Source organism: Thunnus maccoyii, chromosome 14 (genome assembly GCF_910596095.1).
Source record: "Thunnus maccoyii chromosome 14, fThuMac1.1, whole genome shotgun sequence".
NCBI lineage: Eukaryota > Metazoa > Chordata > Actinopteri > Scombriformes > Scombridae > Thunnus > Thunnus maccoyii.
In genome coordinates this window covers 2,102,048-2,118,342 of record NC_056546.1, presented here as the reverse complement: position 1 = coordinate 2,118,342, position 16,295 = coordinate 2,102,048, and the positions used below count along the sequence as shown (strand labels likewise).

The following is a 16,295-nucleotide window of genomic DNA, read 5'->3' as shown; positions in this document are numbered from 1 at the left end:
TTTTTAGCAAACAAACAGGAGGAAACATTGCATTTATTGGGGACAATTGCGGATGAATCCACATTAGGTGTTCTAGTGAGTGTTTCTGGCAGCTGGACGGTCTCTTTATGGGAATTCTAGTTAATCATAAAAATATAAAATAACACACAGAGATGAAACTGATATCCAGCTTCTCATTTGACTCTGGAAAAGTCAGAACAAGAAGAAAATGTTGGACTGTTCCTTTTCAATCAATGTAGTAGATCAGTTTATTATTTTGGAGCTTTTCATGTATAAGAATAAGCTTTATCCTTACAGGAAAGTTGTGTTGTGTAGTCAAAAAAGTGTTTGATAACAAACTGAGTTCAAATAATTCTAATTCCATTTCTCAACTAAACTGAGAAAACAAAATAACTGGAGGTAATGATTGACAGAATAACTTCTACCAGACTCCACGGTTTTATGATATATCATAGACTGTATGACCCCCGCCACGGAAATTACACGCACATTCGCAGTTTGACTTTATGACCCCGAGCTCCACTGTGTTTATGGTCCAATAAACGCAGCCGACTCAGCAGGGTCACTGTGGAAATGTTGGATGTATTTAAATCCAAGTGGGGCTAAAGAGTCGCTGTCTCTTTAGGTATCAGGTTTATATCAAGACGCTCGTAAAATGTAAGTTAAGCAGCTTCCCACGCCGACTCAGTGGCATGATGTTTCCAAAAAACTACCCGTAGATTCTTGCGATACTATAAACTATTACAAATAAAAGTCCTGCATTAAACATAATCAGAGAGCAGACAGATTGTGCAGCAATGACTTAAATTCAAGAAGAGAAACCAAATTTTGCAATTTGTGGTTGTTTTTATCTGTATCGGTTTCTTACTTGAATTTCCAGAAAATGCACTGTCATGATACATTACATAGCCAAAAGTATGCGGACAGCTGAGCATTTCCAGCCATATGTGCTGCTTCAACAGCCTCCAGTCTTCTGGTTTTTTTCAGACTTTCCAGCAGAGTTTGGAACATAGCTGCAGGGATTTGTTCCCATTCAGCCACAAGAGATTTAGTGCCTGGCTCCCAGGCTGCGTTCCAGTTCATCCCAAAGCTGTTGGATGAGGTTGAGGCCAGAGCTCTGTGCAGGCCAGTAAAGTTCCTCCATACCAAACTGAGAAAAACATTTCTTTAAAAAAGAGAGCTTTCACAAAGTCAGAGGAACACTGCTGTCCAGTGGTGGAAGAAGTATTGAGATCTTTTACTTAAAGATGCCCTTCAGACATGTTTTAAGATGTGTATATAAAATACTCTACTTTGAATAATAATTGTTTTTTCCACCAAAGAAGTTAAATTATCTTCTCATCCAGATTCTATGAATATGCAAATATTCTTCATTTCAAAAGTTTAATTGCTGAACACAAGACGTCTCCCACTTCATTCTCAGTGTTTGTGCACTGGAGGCTTCACGTTTCCACATCACACCTGTATGTGCTGGATACTGGACCACGATTGGCTCCAAACTAGTTATGATGTCATAAATCCTGCTTGTAAACCCGCCCTTAAAATCAGATTTTCAATGAGCTCAGAGAAACTTTCCTCCTTCAGCAGATGAATGTGAAAACAAACTCTGCACTAGGGATGCGCCCGAATACAAATACATTATTCGGAAAAGCACAAATAGTGGGTTTTATATGAATATTTGTTTCATACAAATATTCTAAAAGTTATTTGTTGGGGGTGTTCCCCAGAGATAAAGCTCAGCTACTGACACATGCAAAGTGTTCCCGAGAGACTCTCCATAACCTGTTGTTCTTCTTCTCCTTTCCACAAAGTTAGGTTGTAAAAAATAGGCAATAAATGAAAAATGCAAAGCAAGAATCGCCTTTGAAGTTCTTCCCTACACATTACACGGTGTGCTGTCTCTGTGTTTATGGGTGAATAAATAGGTAGAGGTCTGTCTGCAATGAGGCGATGAGTAAAGTTTTAGCAGTCGTCTATGATCTGGGAAACTCCAGTTCAAAACCTGATGTGGTGGCTTACTTTTTAAGGTAGTTTATTCATGAATTCTTGTTATAACACTTTAATTTTCTAAAATTAAAAGCGTAATAAAAACAAAAACAGGATTTTTAAGCCTCTTTCTACTTTTATTCGAATACGAATACAGATAGAAATAGTTTTGCTGCCTCAACAAATACAGATACAAATACAAATACTGGGATCTCTGCACATGTATTATTCTGCACAAAGAAGCTCAAACATTTAACTGTAACGAGAAGAAAAACACATTTTTGAGTGGACGGAGACTTTAAGTAAACGTAGCAACACTACAGCATAAAAATACTCCACTTGCATTAAAATATTACGTAAATGCATAAAAGTATTAATTCAAAATTTTACTTAAAGCAATAAAGGTAAAAGTACTCATTATTGAAAATGACCCCATATATTTATTATATATATACTGTATACAGGTTGTTGATAGTTGTCAGTGTTAGTACCTTTACTGTCAAAGTGAAAAGAGATCTCTTCAAAGTGATTTAAATTAATTACAAATATAAAAAATATAAACTGCATCATCTGTAAAATCTTCATGTGAAAAGTAATTAAAGCTGTAAAAATAAATGTAGTGGAGTAAAAGTATAAAGTAGCATCACTTAAGTACAGTACTTGAGTAAATGTACTACAAGAGTTTTTTTGTAAGAAGTATAAAGTAGCAGAGATGTTAATGTAATCTGGTGTCTCTGCATCATGTAGTTAAGCCTTCTTTACTGTGTGTGACTCACCGCTCTGACTGTAAATCACCATCACTGCTCAGAGATTAAAGGGCTGTTTAACTTTATGGCTTCGAACTCCCTGCGAGTGTCTCATGCACGGTCGTGTGTTTCCTCCCACAGTGACAGTAAAAATTCCCTCTGGAAGAGATTTCAGATATTTCAGCCAGATATCAGAAACTTTTTTTTTTTTTTTTTTTTTTGGCCCTGAAATGGTGCAGCGCTGAAACTTTTTTTGACATCTCTGTTTTTTGTTAAGTTTGACATGTACTATACGTCCTTTTGGACTTTTCAACCACATGTAGCCCAGTTTTAATCCAAACAATTATGTCTTTTGGCTGGAACTTGTGTGTATGTGTGTGTGTGTGTGTGTGTGTGTGTGTGTGTGTGTGTGTGTGTGTGTGTGTGTGTGTGTAGTTCCATGGGGGTCATACTTTGACCACGCGTTGGCCTGGGAGAAGAAGATGGACGATCCCAACATCATGATCGTCACCTATGAGGAGCTAAAACAGGTAGTTCACACTCTGACTGAAACCTCTAGTTTTTTCACATTAGAGATTATTTCATTCATCTCGTTAAGTCCCATTAATTAATGTGTAAAACAGTATATTTTACATTTAAAATGCCAAACATAATTTTTTACAAGTGAAATGCAGTGATGGAAGATGTAATTTTTAGTTAAAGCAGCAATGGTGCAATATGACCATTGAGTCACACAGCTAAATTTAGTTTACATTATTTCTAATTGCATTGTGGGTGTTTGTGATGTGCTGTGTGTAGCTTTGTATTTTGTATTTTGTATGGTGTGTTCTCTGTGGGGTTTTTTTTGTTTGTTTGTTTGTTTTTTGGGTTTTTGTTTTTGTTTTTTACTGTTTGTTGTTGTGCTGTTGAATGTTTTTTTTGTCGGGGACTACAGATGCAAATTAGCTTCAAGCTAACTCAAATAAATAAACAAATAAAAAGTAAATAAACATACTCAATTACAAGTACAAGTCCTGCATTCTAACTTAAGTAAAACTACAGGAAGTAATATCAAAAAAGTACTTAAAAAAATAAAAAGAATGACCTCTTTCAGAATTTTTTGTAATATTATTATACATATCACATATCATTTACTGATGTAAACAACATTTTAATGTTATAGCTGGTCAAGTTGTAGCTCAGTTTAACTGTTTTATTTACTGTGATGTTTAATAATACATAAGAATATTTTCTAATAGTATTTTAAATCATATTTTATATACTGTACTTGTAACATGCTTGTAATTTATGTGCAATCTCAATCTGCAAAGTATCTGCAAAGAATTAAATGTAGTGGAGTAAAAAGTACAATATTACTATGTGAAATGTAGAGAAGTAGAAGTATAACGTAGCTTAAAATATTTAGTAAAGTACAAGTAAATCAATCAGATCTGTACTTTAATACAGTACTTAAGTAAATGTACTTTCCACCATTGGTAAAATGTCATAAAAACCATATTTCAATAAAGTATTTGAATTTGAAACATGAGACATTGATGTTTTCACGTGTGACGTTTGATGTTATTAATTGTAATAAAACACCAAATGGTGATAAATTTACATGTGATTTCTTACATTTGTCATTTCTGGTGACCATCTTAGACACAGGCAGTAATTTCTATAAAAAATCAACCTGCAGAGACTTCAAACTATCACAGTAAACACCGAGTCCACGTCCTCTCTGTGGTCGTATTTCAGTAGAGCTGTCAGTCTGTAACGGCTCTGATCATGTTTCCCGTCATGCAGGACCTGAGCGACGGCGTCCGTCAGATCTCCAGTTTCTTTGGCTTCAGCCTGACGGAGGCTCAGGTGCAGCGGATATCAGAGGGGAGCACCTTCACCGCCATGAAGCAGAGCTCAGCCAACTCCCACGGCACTCTGGGAAACGTCATCTTCAGGAAAGGTGATCAGCGTCTTGAAATATTTTTATTTTTATCGACCATCTGTCGGGAGTGCGCTCGCTCAGTTTGGTTTTCAGTTTTCCTTCACTTCTGTAAAAGTACCAACACAGCAACATAAAAATACTCCATTACAAGTAAAAGTCCTGTAAGTATTATGAGCTTGATGTAGTTAAAGTATTGCAGTAAAAGTACATAAGTATTATGAGCTTGATGTAGTTAAAGTATTGCAGTAAAAGTACATAAGTATTATGAGCTTGATGTAGTTAAAGTATTGCAGTAAAAGTAGTGGTTTGGTCCCTCTGACTGATATATTATTATATATGACATCATTAGATTATTAATAGTGAAGCATCAGTGTGTGTTTGGTAAACAGCAGAGAGTCGATGTCAGCCTGTTTTAAATGTCTCATAACTACCCCGATCAGTGTGTGTGTGTGTGTGTGTGTGTGTCTGTGTTAACCATGGTAGGACTGGGACAGTAAATAGTGCAGGTGTAATGATACGGGGGAACAGGGAGGGCGACGTCATGCAGGAAGTGGAGATAGTGAAATTAAAGCTGCACACACAGAGCAGTAAATGGACCACATGTATGGTGTCGTATGACGTGTGCGTGTGTGTGTGTGTGTGTTTTCATCTGGTTGAGTCATTAGTGTTTTTGAATGATTTTATTTTGTAGTAATAGTGACTCTACAGATAAAACAATATTGGAAACAGATGAAATACACGATGACAAAGAAAAACAGTTTGACATATAAAACTCATCATAAAACATAAACAAGGATGGAAATATAAGAGATGTCATGATAATAATAATTATAATAATATTAATAGCAGCATGCATGTTTGTTTTAATTAGCAATTAGTGCAACAGTTTAATTTTAATTAGTGGAAATTGTGTATAACAGAAAAGTAAAAAGTACAATAAAAAATTTCTTTCCTTACAAAAAAGCAAAAAAAAGTAAATTATAACATAAAACACATTATCACATGTAGAAAAACATTTCACATAAAATAAAGTCAGTGCTGAAATTAACAATTATTTTCATCATTGATTAAAGGCCCAAACTGTAACTTTTCTGTATTAAAATGTCTAAAAATGACTGTGTTGTTATATTTTGTTGAGTTGTGTACTTACATTATCCCAAATGTTTCCAACAATATGCCAGAAATTGTCATAAATTGACATTTAATCCAGTTTTAAGCCCTTTTTATGATGAACTTTTTATATCTTGGTCATTTTTAACTATATCTTTTACCCGGATGAAGGATTTTACTCATCGGACGTCTGGATCTTAAGTGCTTTATTCAGTGTTTTTACCGGTTTTAATCACCGGGTCCTTTTGTTTCGGAGAGGACGAGACCTCTGCGGATAATTTCAGCTCCCGGTAAAAACATCCTGAATGATGAATAATGAAGTAATCCTAACTGGGAGAAGCTGACTACAATGGTGGTTGTTTAATAACAACAACTCCCATGATTCCACGCTACTTCACGACATCAACAAACTCCATCTTTTGTTATTGTTTTGATTGAAAGGCAGAAAATTTACATATTGTGCATTTAAAGGGAACATATTCTGCACAATTTCAGGTGTATATTTATATATTCTGGGGCTCTACTGGAATTTCTTTGTATGATTTACAGTTGAAAACTCCTTATTTATCTCATACTGGCCCTTTATGCAGCACATCAGTTCAGCCTCTGATATAAATAACAGAAAACCACAACAAGCAGAATATGTCAACTTTAATCTGCCAACTATTTCCTCAACTGATTATTTGTTTTGTCTATAAAAAGAAAACCAGTGAAATATCCTCGAGCACATGATGCTCAACCAAGAAAAGCAGCAAAATATCATATTTAAGAACCTGAAACAAATCAAATCTTTGGCATCTCGCAAAATTACCATAACAATTAGTTGATTATCAAAATAGTTATCAATTAATTTTCTGTCGATTGAGTTTATTTATTTGTAAAGGTTAAAATCAAACAAACATAGAACATACACAAAGAAAAAAAACTATTAGCCTTATTGATGACCTCTACTTAGAGCTCTAATATGTAATTATTCTACATTAAAATGTCTATAAACAACTAGACCTGTGTTATATATGTTGTTGAGTTGTGTACTTACATTATCCCAAATGTTTCCAACAATGTTCAAACTCAGAGAAATCTGTAATTTAATCAAAGTAACGGACCGTTTCATTTGGTCGCCTGTCGATGGCGTCATACCTCCTCTACCAAAGAGTAAACACGCACAAGATGCATACGGCGGCGCTGTGTTTGTCCGCTACAATGGCGTCTACCAAAGAGTAACTTACACACATACAAGATAATACATCGGCGTTGTGGTTGTTCCACACAAACTGTTATAAATGGACTTTTATTCAGTTTTAAGACACATTTTCATGATAAATTTAGGTGGTTTTTAACTATATCTTTTAGCTGGAAGAAGGATTTTAGTCATTGGACGTCTGGATCTTAAGTTATCAGAGAAATAAACTGGACAAACGTTAGCAGCAGCTCGGCTAACAGCCCCTCCAGGAAGTCCGGTGGTCACCAAACATCGTCGGAGAAATATTGATTTTTTTTTTTAGGTGAAACAGCTTTATTCAGTGTTTTTACCTGTAATCTCCGGGTCTGTTTGTAAAAAGATCCCAAATGATGAACACTGGAGTAATCCTATCCCGATGAAGCTGCTTATTTAACAACGAAGACAACAACTCCCATGATCCCTTGCTACTTCACACCGTCATCACACTCCGTCTTTTGTTATTGTTTTGATTGAGACGCCTAGCAGCTGAAATTACATATTGTGCGTTTAAATAATAAACATACATAAATATACAAGAAAAACAAAACCAGACTTAATTAACTGATTAATCAACTAATCGTTGCATGCACATGTGACCTGTAGGACGTCGCATGTAAACATATCACTTGCAGATATAATAAATTCACCATTCAGTCCTGTTAAAGTCACCACTGCTCCTCTAAACACTCATTTTTTTGCAACGATTTCATAAAGTACAAAGTTAGAAGTGGTAATATCAGCTTCGCCTTCAGTATTGTTTATTGTTTGATGGTTGATCAGCAGTAAACTGGTTCAGTCCCAGTAATGAGCAGGAAGCTGCGGCAGGTCGGCACAGTTTCCCTCCTGTTTCAGACTCTTTGTATTTAAATCACAGCAGCTTTTTGTCTTCGCTCTCACTTCACTGAGCTCTTTGTTCATCATTAGACACTAGATCACAGCCAGCAGGACGGAGAGGGACAGAAACCATCAACACAGCAGTGTGAGAAGTTGGAAGTGACTCATTGTTGTGTTTGAAAACAGCACAAACTGTTCGTCACAGTCTGATACACAAATTACACCAAAAAACACACGTGATACAGTATCACACAGTCGTCTGGTTATTAGTGTTAAATACACTGAAGCTGAGACAGAAACCGATGAAAAGCTGTCAAAATACCTGAAATAACATTAAGATCAGAAGTAAAAAGGCTGTTTTTTTTTTGTTTGTGTTCAGGTTAACGAAGAACAAATGCTCAAAACAAACAGATCAAACTAAATCTGATTTGAGAATAACGTTGAAATATTGATTAAAAAAAAGTTGTAATATTTTGAGAATAAAGTTTTATTTTGAGAAAAGGTCATATTATTACAAGATAAAGTCATGTTTTACAACAGAAAATTGTGATATTTCATGAATAAAATTATAATGTGGTGAAAATAAGTTGGAATAAATAATAAAGTAATAAGAGATAATTAAGATTTACTTCTGTAGGATTGTCAGGAAAAGATGAAACACGCAACAACATCTTTAATATATTTTCATGTAAAATTATGACTGTAACACATAAAATCCTCTGTTTTTTTCTCAAAATATTTTGTTTTTCTGCTGGATATCTCAGACTGTATTTTCAGTCTTGGGTTGTAAACATAATACTTGCTGCAACATCTGCAAAATACTTCAGCTGTCCTGAACTTCTGTTATTATACTTTGAACGAAACAGCGGTGGAATGTAACGAAGTACATTTACTCAAGTACTGTGCTAAAGTAACTTATACTTATTATTATTAATATTATTATTATTATTGTTATTATATCTTTTGTAAAGTATCATGACTAATCCGATAATATATTACGGGGCAATTTTTCTTTGACTTTTAAAACTTTTTAAAAAGTACATGTTGCTAATAATACTTACGTACTTTTACTTAAGTGGTATTTTCAGTGTAGGATTTTACTATTTTTTCTTATATTGCAGTATTAGACTTCAGAGCTGAGTCTGTAATTTCTCCAGCTGTACTTTGGTTTAATGGTCAGCTTGTCTGAGTTGTAAAAGAAGGTCAAGAGTAGAGAAGAAGAAAACACAACTGCATCAGAAAACGAGTAAAACTCTGCAGCAACGAGAAAAACACATTAAAGCCGTAAATCAGCCTGCTGCATGATGGAAGAAGTACTCGGATACTTATAATACTGCAGTAAAAGTACCAATACAGCAATGTAGAAATACTCCGTTACGAGTAAAAGTTCTGCATGAAAAATCCTACAGTAAAAGTACATAAGTATTATGAGCTTGATGTAGTTAAAGTATTGCAGTAAAAGTACATAAGTATTATGAGCTTGATGTAGTTAAAGTATTGCAGTAAAAGTACATAAGTATTATGAGCTTGATGTAGTTAAAGTATTGCAGTAAAAGTACATAAGTATTATGAGCTTGATGTAGTTAAAGTATTGCAGTAAAAGTACATAAGTATTATGAGCTTGATGTAGTTAAAGTATTGCAGTAAAAGTACATAAGTATTATGAGCTTGATGTAGTTAAAGTATTGCAGTAAAAGTACATAAGTATTATGAGCTTGATGTAGTTAAAGTATTGCAGTAAAAGTACATAAGTATTATGAGCTTGATGTAGTTAGAGTATTGCAGTAAAAGTACATAAGTATTATGAGCTTGATGTAGTTAAAGTATTGCAGTAAAAGTAGTGGTTTGGTCCCTCTGACTGATATATTATTATATATGACATCATTAGATTATTAATAGTGAAGCATCAGTGTTAGAGCAGCATGTTACTGTTGTAGCTGCTGGAGGTGGAGCTAGTTTACACTACTTTATATACAGTTAGCTAGTTTAGTCCAGTGGTTCCCAACCTAGGGGTCGGGCCCCTCCAAAGGGTCAGCAGATAAATCTGAGGGGTGGTGAGATGATTAATGGGAGAGGAAAGAAGAAAAAACAAAGTTCTGATACACAAATCTGTTTTCAGTTTTTGGACTTTTTCTCTAATCTTTGATTTTTGCTGAAATATTGGATCATTTGAACATTTATTGAAATGAAAGCATGTGAGAAGTTTAGAGGGAAAAATCACTATTTGGTGGAGCTGTTAACAACTCATAGACATGTGAAATGTGACCCCGACTACACACTGCTTTTTGTAAGACGTCAAAAGCCAAAAAGGTTGGAAACCACTGGTTTCATCTTTAACAATGTGTTGTATTTTAAAAGCTTGTTATATTATCCATTGTGTCAAATCTTCATCTGAAAAGTAACTAAAGCTGTCAAATAAATGTAGTGGAGTAGAAAGTACAATATTTCCCTCTGAAATGTAGAAAGTAGCATCACATGGAAATACTCAAGTAAAGTACAAGTATGTCAAAATTGTACTTCAGTGAATGTACTTAGTTACTTTCATTCCACTGAATGCACTTAGAAGCTTCAAAGTTGGAGAAACAAATGTTTTCTGTACAGCAACGTGCATGTTTACTGCACATATATGCTACTCTGGATGTTCTGGATCTGCTGCTTCCAGCTTCTTACTGAGATTCTTGCTCAAGCTGAGTGAAATATTGAAACCAAAGATGTGTTTTTTTTTTTCAAACTCTGTCTTGTGCACTGTAATTTAGCAGATACATACAATATCTGGCATCTTTAGAAACTCTGTGATATGATTTGATTTGAAAAGAAACAGTTCTGGTGGTTTGAGTAAAGCTTGGCTTTAGAACATGTATTTGTGCTATGATTTCTCAACAGCGAGTCCAAGACGGCTAAACTGATCAGCAAATGTTCTTTACTGTTCCAGAAAGTATTGCAAACAGTCCAAGTTTTCTGAAGCCAAGCAATTACACTGTGCAAGCTCACATGACACAGGCTGTCCTGGAGAATTACATAACTTTATTGAAAAGCAGAAAAGCAGCAATGCTTGTATACGACCTTGTATTCACTGCAGGGAGCACAGATACGTTATTTATGGACATTTTTCACATAACAGGAGTGGACGGAAGCAAGGGTTTATTGACATGATTTTTTGCAGACCTTCTTGCAATGCGATTTAAAATTTGTGCTACATTTGGATGGAAACTCGGCTAATAAAAATGTTTTAACTGCATGTGTCCTATTTTCCGTCCCTGAGCAGGTGAGGTCGGAGACTGGAGGAACCATTTTACACCAGAACAGAGCCAAGAGATGGACGAGGCCTTCAACAAACACCTGGCAGGAACCAGGCTGGGAGCCAAACTCAACTATCAACTCCACTGTCAGTAGGAAGCAAGGAAGCAAGGATGGAAGAAGAGGAAGGAAGAGAAGGAGGGAGGGAGGGAACGTACTTGGGGGGGACTTTTCTGCCCTGAGCTGAGTCTGGCAGGCCTCCTCCTCCCCTTCCCCTGGTTTGAACTGTAACAACAATTATTGCATCAACTGTCTTTAATCCAAAGCATCTAACTGTTAGAGGAGGTTGTTGCAGGGTAGTACAGTTCATGCCTGGGAGGCTCAGTTCAGGGTGAAAAGTCCCTTTGCAGTACACTCAAGGAAGAAAAGAAGGGATGGAATGAAGAAAAAGAGCAAACTAGAAGGGAAAAAGTGCATTATGGTTTACTCTTGTTTACTCCAATCTGTGAACTTTTGTTGCTGTACACAACAAAAAAAACATTAAACACCTCATCGGCGGCCATATCTGGTTTCACCTGAAGTCTGGTTGTGTGCACCGCAGGGATAAATATCAGTTAATTAAAACAGTATTCAAAACATGACAGAGACACACGGCTCATCGGCACAGGAAGCAGCAGCGGGAGGAAATCTGTCTGCTGAGGGGATAAATTAACCTACATTTACATGCTGTTCTACAGACACAAATGAATTTTCCTCTGAACATTTAAAAATGGAGTCAGAGTAAAACTTCAGAGCCTGGAGGAGAAGCTAGAAACAACTAGAGCTGCAAGTCGATCGACAAGAGAAAATTCATCTTTTCAGTCATTTTGCAAATGTGACCATTTGCTGTTTTGCTTTGACATAAATAACATTTAACTAAATATCTTGAAGGATATATCTGCTGATTTTCTATATTTTTCTTCTTGTCAACAAATTTGGGTCCAAACCAACAATGAACTGATCTATTAACAAGTGTTGTGAGTGTATCCAAAGCCTGATATATCTGATTTCTCTGTTGTCCAAAAAACTATTAAAAACACATCAGTGAGTCACACCGCTGCACTGGGTGACATGTTCCTTCATTATGAAGAGTTTTGTCACGTTAGTTTGTTTAGAAACGGCTCCAAAGACAAATAACAGCATCATGTTTTCAGTCTCCCGAGAGTAGTTCTGTGTAAGGCAGACACTACTGAGCATGTGCAGGTACGTGGTTCTGTTTAAAGCTTCACTAGCTTGTTGTGCTACATATTAAAACTTCTACAAAGTTCTTTCAGACATTTATAATGTAATACAAAGTCAAGTCTGCCGTACAAGGAACTTCTCTCCTGAGAGTTACAATCTTATTACTGTTATTAGTCTTTGGAGCTGTTTCTAAACAAACTAACATGACCAAACTCTTCATAATGAAGGAACATGTCACCCAGTGCAGCAGTAAATAGGATGAGTTCTGCACATGAGATTTGTTGACAGTAAGAAATATAGAGAAAATCACCAGAATTATCCTTTAAAACAATGATCTAAAACATGAAAATTAAAGGCATCGCTGTAAGCTCTAAGAAAAGATGAATGTCATTTTTTTTCCACAATTTTTTGTTTTTTTAATAACATTTAACAATCTGCAGTTTAATCAATAATGACAATAATCATTAGTTGCAGCCTTAGAAACAACCATTACAGCAAAGCGTTGTAGGCAGAAACACACCTCAAAACAGACTTCTTATACACTTTAATATCTTCTACATGTATGATCTAAACGTTGGCGCCCCCCAGTGTTGGTATCAAAAAAGACACTCTGGCAGATCAAATTGTCACCAAGACGCATGATTGAAGGAAATCTAGTTGATAAAAATTTAGAGAAAAGGAGAGCTAATTTGTGTTTTTAAGACAAGTTTTATACTTATTTGGTACGTCAATACAGTCAGTTTACTGCAGCTTTAAACACACATACTGATTTGTATTGATCCACAACAGCCTTCAAAAGTATTTTTAAATGTAGTTAATCAAACTTACTTCTTTGCCTTCTGGGTTTGATTTTACTGACAAAACAGTGCATTGATGCAGCATCGTGTTTAAGTCTCAGAAGTTGATGAATGTCCCCCCGGCTGTTTTATTCACTGATGTTTAAAACCTGATCTTAAAACACATCAAAGTTGAATTCTCTCTATACTGGCAGCTACCTGAACCAATGTTGGTGCAATTCTGGAAACACTCACAGACTTCACTCAGGTTATGAAACTGTGGCTTTGGAAACAATACTGTGATTAGATTATGGGCTGTTTTATAAATATGCACAATCGCTGCTTGTACTGTATGTATATTAAATACAGCACATCACTGTACATGATCATGATAAAAAAATAAAACTTTTTCCACTTATGTGATCTCAAATTATTTGACTCCCATCTTTGTTGCTTTGCATTCTTCATCATCAACCTTTCTCAAGCACATTAAGAAATGTTTGATGTAATAAAGGACTGATTTAAAGAGGTTTAAGTAGAATAACAACCTTTTTATGTCCTGAAGTGGTTACGCTTGTTCTATATGTGATAAATGTTTCAATAAAGTAAAACAGTGGCGAAGAAATTAATTAATTAAGTTGATTTGGTTGTATAACAGTAATAATAATAATAAGCTTAAAGGACAGGGTCACAATTTTTCATGTCTGTCTTTAAAACAATATTCAGGTCCCCAAATGAACACTGAACAGGGAAACACTGTCCGAGGAAACACAAAGAGGGAATTTGATGCTAAAAAGACTGTAAATGTGTCAGATATCCACTTGATATGACTAACTCAGACTGCTGAAGCTGAATATAAGCTTCACATCTACTTTTAAATGACTGTGTGGGCACACTGTGGATTTTATCCTCCATCACTTCCATTGTAAGGTCATTATGAAGGGATCTTCTAATGGTCAGTATGAACAGGAGGAATGATTACAGCAAGAAAAAAAGGTTTCACTGTTTATTTGGGCTCCTGACTGTTGTCCTGACATAATTATGGGATAATAAGTTATAATTATGATAGTATGTTATAATTATGAGTACTTTTATTGTAACTATGATATAATAAGTCATAATTATGAGCTAGTAAGTCATAATTATGAGATATTTTCTTGTAATTATGATATAAGTCATAATTATGAGATAGTAAGTCATAATTATGAGATCTTTTCTTGTAATTATGATATAGTAATTCATAATTATGAGATATTTTCTTGTAATTATGATATAATAAGTCTTAATTATGATATAATAAGTCATAATTATGAGATATTTTCTCGTAATTATGATATAGTAAGTCATAATTATGAGATCTTTTCTTGTAATTATGATATAATAAGTCATAATTATGAGATAAAATGTCATAATTATGAGATTTTTCTTGTAATTATGATATAGTAAGTCATAATTATGAGATCTTTTCTTGTAATTATGATATAATAAGTCATAATTATGAGATAAAATGTCATAATTATGAGATTTTTCTTGTAATTATGATATAGTAAGTCATAATTATGAGATATTTTCTTGTAATTATGAAATAATAAGTCATAATTATGAGATAGTAAGTTGTAATTATGAGATATTTTCTTGTAATTATGATATAGTAAGTCATAATTATGAGATAGTGAGTCATAATTATGAGATTTTTCTTGTAATTATGATATAGTAATTCATAATTACATATTTTCTCGTAATTAATAATTAGAATCAGGTTTATTACCAAGTAGGTTTGCAAATACAAGGCATTCGCCCTGGTGTTGTTGTGCATGACAGTCAAAATATACATAACAATTAAGTAATCTTAAATAATATAAAAATAAATAAATAAGACATGCACAATAAAAATATATAAAATATATAGTTTTTAATCTTTATTGCAGGAGTGCAAGATATACATATGATATTGTTCATACCTACATCATTCCTACAACATTTACATGTTTTTTTTATTGATAATAAAGAATAAAAGAGGGGGGAATAAAATATAAATAGAAATAAATAACTCAATAATATATACATACAAAAAGAAAAGAGAAAAAAAGGAAGGACATTGACTCTCTTAACTCTTCAGGGCTGAAACCATCAATATTGTTTAATTGTGGTCCACATATTTAATCCATTTATGCCACCATTTCAAATGTTCCTGTTCCTGATTCTATAAGTTATTCTTTCCATTTCTAAGATACTGTTTACATTTGCCTTCCAGCTGTTAAATAAAGGTGCAGTAGGTTTTAGCCAGTTCCTTGTTATCTGTTTCATAGCTGCAATTCTAAGTATCCTATATATATGTGTGTCTATTTGTAATGTAAGTTCAGGTGGTGATATACCTAAAATAATATATTTTGATTCAGCTGCCTGTTTAATTTGGAGAATTTTCATGATAGATGTTATGATATGTTGCCAGAATATTTTTAGTGATGGGCAGAAAAAGAAAATATGTGAATGATTGGCATTTTTTTCGCCGCACCAACAGTCAGTTTAAATGGATATTGTGAATTTTGATTGTACTTTTGGTGTAATAAAAAATCTTGTGTATATTTTCCATGAGTACTCCAATATCTAGAATTTGTTGTTTTATGTGTTGCTTTATAGTCGTTTTCCCAGTCCTCCTCTTTTAACTGTTCACCTAACTCTAAGTTCCACTTTGTCCTTATTGTATCTTGTGTTTCAATATTATCCTGTAGTAGTTTATTTTGGAGTATTCTTGGTGTCCGTATTATAGTTTTTCATCATAAATTTTGTTAAAAGGTGCTGCTCTTGGTTTCCTTCTCTTCTGTGAAAATTGAGTTTCTGAGTTGTAAGTATATAAAATATATTCTAAGTGAAAAGAGCTGTTACAAGTTTAAATCGATGATGAGCGATGAAGACTACTCACTGTGTGATGAAGACTACTGACTGTGTGATGGAGACAGTAAAAACCATACCATTTTGTCGCACTGCATTTGGGCAGTCAGCTTTCTGTGTGAAAGCCACCACTCAGTGGAATGCCTTACCCGATTATATGAAGAACTGTAGTTCTATCAATACATTCAAGGCCAAATTAAAAAATCAACTAAAGACAAATCAGCTGTGTGACCACTGAGCCTAGTTTACATTATTAATTTTTAATTGACATTGTGGGTGTATGTGATGTGCTGTTGTGTGTAGCTTTGTATTTTGTATGGTGTGTTCATTGTGGGGTTTTTTTGTTT

General features: G+C 34.4%; 2 protein-coding genes across 2 annotated transcripts in view; both read left to right on the top strand.

Annotated features, from left to right (window-relative positions):
• Positions 1 to 11,623, top strand: part of sult6b1 (sulfotransferase family, cytosolic, 6b, member 1) — a 34,122-nt gene extending 22,499 nt beyond the window's left edge. The window contains exons 5-7 of the mRNA XM_042432524.1: positions 3,168 to 3,262; positions 4,518 to 4,674; positions 11,088 to 11,623. Coding sequence (XP_042288458.1) covers positions 3,168 to 3,262; positions 4,518 to 4,674; positions 11,088 to 11,215 — 380 coding nt within the window. The 3' untranslated portion in view covers positions 11,216 to 11,623. The remainder of the gene's footprint in view (positions 1 to 3,167; positions 3,263 to 4,517; positions 4,675 to 11,087) is intronic.
• LOC121911227 (G-protein coupled receptor 4-like) overlaps positions 1 to 16,295 on the top strand; it is a 723,099-nt gene that overhangs the window by 515,883 nt on the left and 190,921 nt on the right. The window lies entirely within an intron of this gene.